Raw genomic sequence first — 1773 nt, 5'->3', positions numbered from 1 at the left:
CCTCCTCCTCCCGCCGGTTGGCGAACCAGTTGTAGACGCGGACCTCCGTCACCAGGTTGGAGCCAAGCCCGTGCGCCTTGGAGGGAGACACCCCTCGCTGCAGACACTCGGCCCTGTGCATGCAAGGGGACACGTTGGAACAAGGGTGCTGCTGGGGGGCCTCTGCCAGCACCGCTGGGCAGGGGGCCTCAGGAGGGCAGGCAAATCTGGGGGTGTTTAAGCCCTTCCTAAAATGCCACCTGCTCTTTCCAACTACATCCATGCTGTAAAATCCATCCCCAGTCCCTCTGACATTGCTGTAACACTGCGGCTATCCCATGGTACCCCCGTAGCATCCCCGTGGCATCCCTCAGCATCCCTGCCCCAGCGTGGAGCTTGCTCAGCCCTGGACACAGCCCAGGTGGGGAAAACAAGGCAAAAAGAGGCCAGGCAGCTCAGCCGGGCCATGCCACCAGCAGAGAGCCGGGGCTGCAGTTGGCAACCCAGTGTGGCATGTAGTTTTTGGAAGAAAGGCTGCGGGGTGGGTGAGGAGGAGACAGCAGGCGGCGTGGAGCAGCCTTTACCTGTTGCACTCCTCCACCAGAGCCTCGCGCTCCTCCTTGCTGGGGTTCTTTTGGCGTTCGTAGGCTTGGTACAAGATTTGCTGGGAGGCCGGCCCCCACTTGAACCGATTGCGACGCATCTTCTTGCTGGGGGTTTCGGAGCAGGCGTCGTCGAGCTGGGCAGCCCCTTGGTTCTGCTGATTGAACTCTGGAAAGAGAAACAGCAGCTGATCCTGACTGCTTTTGTCTGTCATATTTCCACAACCCTGGACTGTCTGGTTGAACTCTGAAAGAGAAAGGAGCAGATGTGAGCTGGCCTGTAGCCGCCGCTCAGAGTCACCATCCCGCGCAGAGCTGCTCCCCCCAGTAGCACCCCAAGCCCTGGCAGACTTTGGAGCAAGCTGGGTGCTCCCTGCCACCCACCCCAGCGAAGGGACCAGCCTTGCACGCTGCTGGGAGAGTTATTAGCACCCCTCGGGATGGTGCTTAATGGGGAGGCATGTGCAGGACATGCATATTCATGGGCAGAGTCTCTGCCAGCCTGCGCTTGTTTCGGGAGGATTTTTGCTCTGTAAAGGGAGGGAGCCTCTCCCTGCTCCCCTCTGGCTTCCACCCCCGTCCCGGCATGGTGGGACATCGGCCCTGTGCCCAGGGCAGGCAGGGACCAGAGGTGACCTTCCCCGGCAGCCCGCCTCAGACCCGGCGGTGACACACGGCAGTAAAGGAAGATTAATGGGAGGGTTTTATTATTCTCAGTTTTGCAGGGGAATTCTCCTTCTTTTTATAATGGCTTTTCCCCCTGTGACGAGGGGGGAAACACAGGGCAAGGCTGGAGCAGGCTCTCTTTGCTCGAACCTCTCAAGGTGTGTTTCCAAAGCAAGATCATTTGGTGCTAAACCCTTTTCTGAGCGTCCCCTCCGCTGGATATTGCAGCCTTTAGGAGGAGGGAGGCAGAGCCCTTCCAAAGGGAGTGTCAGTGCCCCAACCTGCACCTCGGCTGTGTGACGAGGGGGGAAACACAGGGCAAGGCTGGAGCAGGCTCTCTTTGCTCGAACCTCTCAAGGTGTGTTTCCAAAGCAAGATCATTTGGTGCTAAACCCTTTTCTGAGCGTCCCCTCCGCTGGATATTGCAGCCTTTAGGAGGAGGGAGGCAGAGCCCTTCCAAAGGGAGTGTCAGTGCCCCAACCTGCACCTCGGCTGAAAACGGGGCTGCTTCGAGCCATGCAGGACC

At 59.2% G+C, this 1773-nt stretch overlaps 1 protein-coding gene across 1 annotated transcript in view; it reads right to left on the bottom strand.

Moving 5' to 3' along the window:
• The window catches only part of LOC104490269 (hepatocyte nuclear factor 1-beta-like), a gene marked incomplete at its 3' end in the record, with an annotated part of 12143 nt that overhangs the window by 9298 nt on the left and 1072 nt on the right, over window positions 1-1773 (bottom strand). Inside the window, exons 3-4 of the mRNA XM_010132532.1 lie at window positions 564-828; window positions 2-113 (exon numbers count right to left, since the gene is read on the bottom strand). Coding sequence (XP_010130834.1) covers window positions 2-113; window positions 564-828 — 377 coding nt within the window. The remainder of the gene's footprint in view (window position 1; window positions 114-563; window positions 829-1773) is intronic.

This window comes from Buceros rhinoceros, unplaced genomic scaffold, assembly GCF_000710305.1.
Source record: "Buceros rhinoceros silvestris isolate BGI_N320 unplaced genomic scaffold, ASM71030v1 scaffold20473, whole genome shotgun sequence".
NCBI lineage: Eukaryota > Metazoa > Chordata > Aves > Bucerotiformes > Bucerotidae > Buceros > Buceros rhinoceros.
This window is presented reverse-complemented; position numbering and strand designations above follow the sequence as displayed.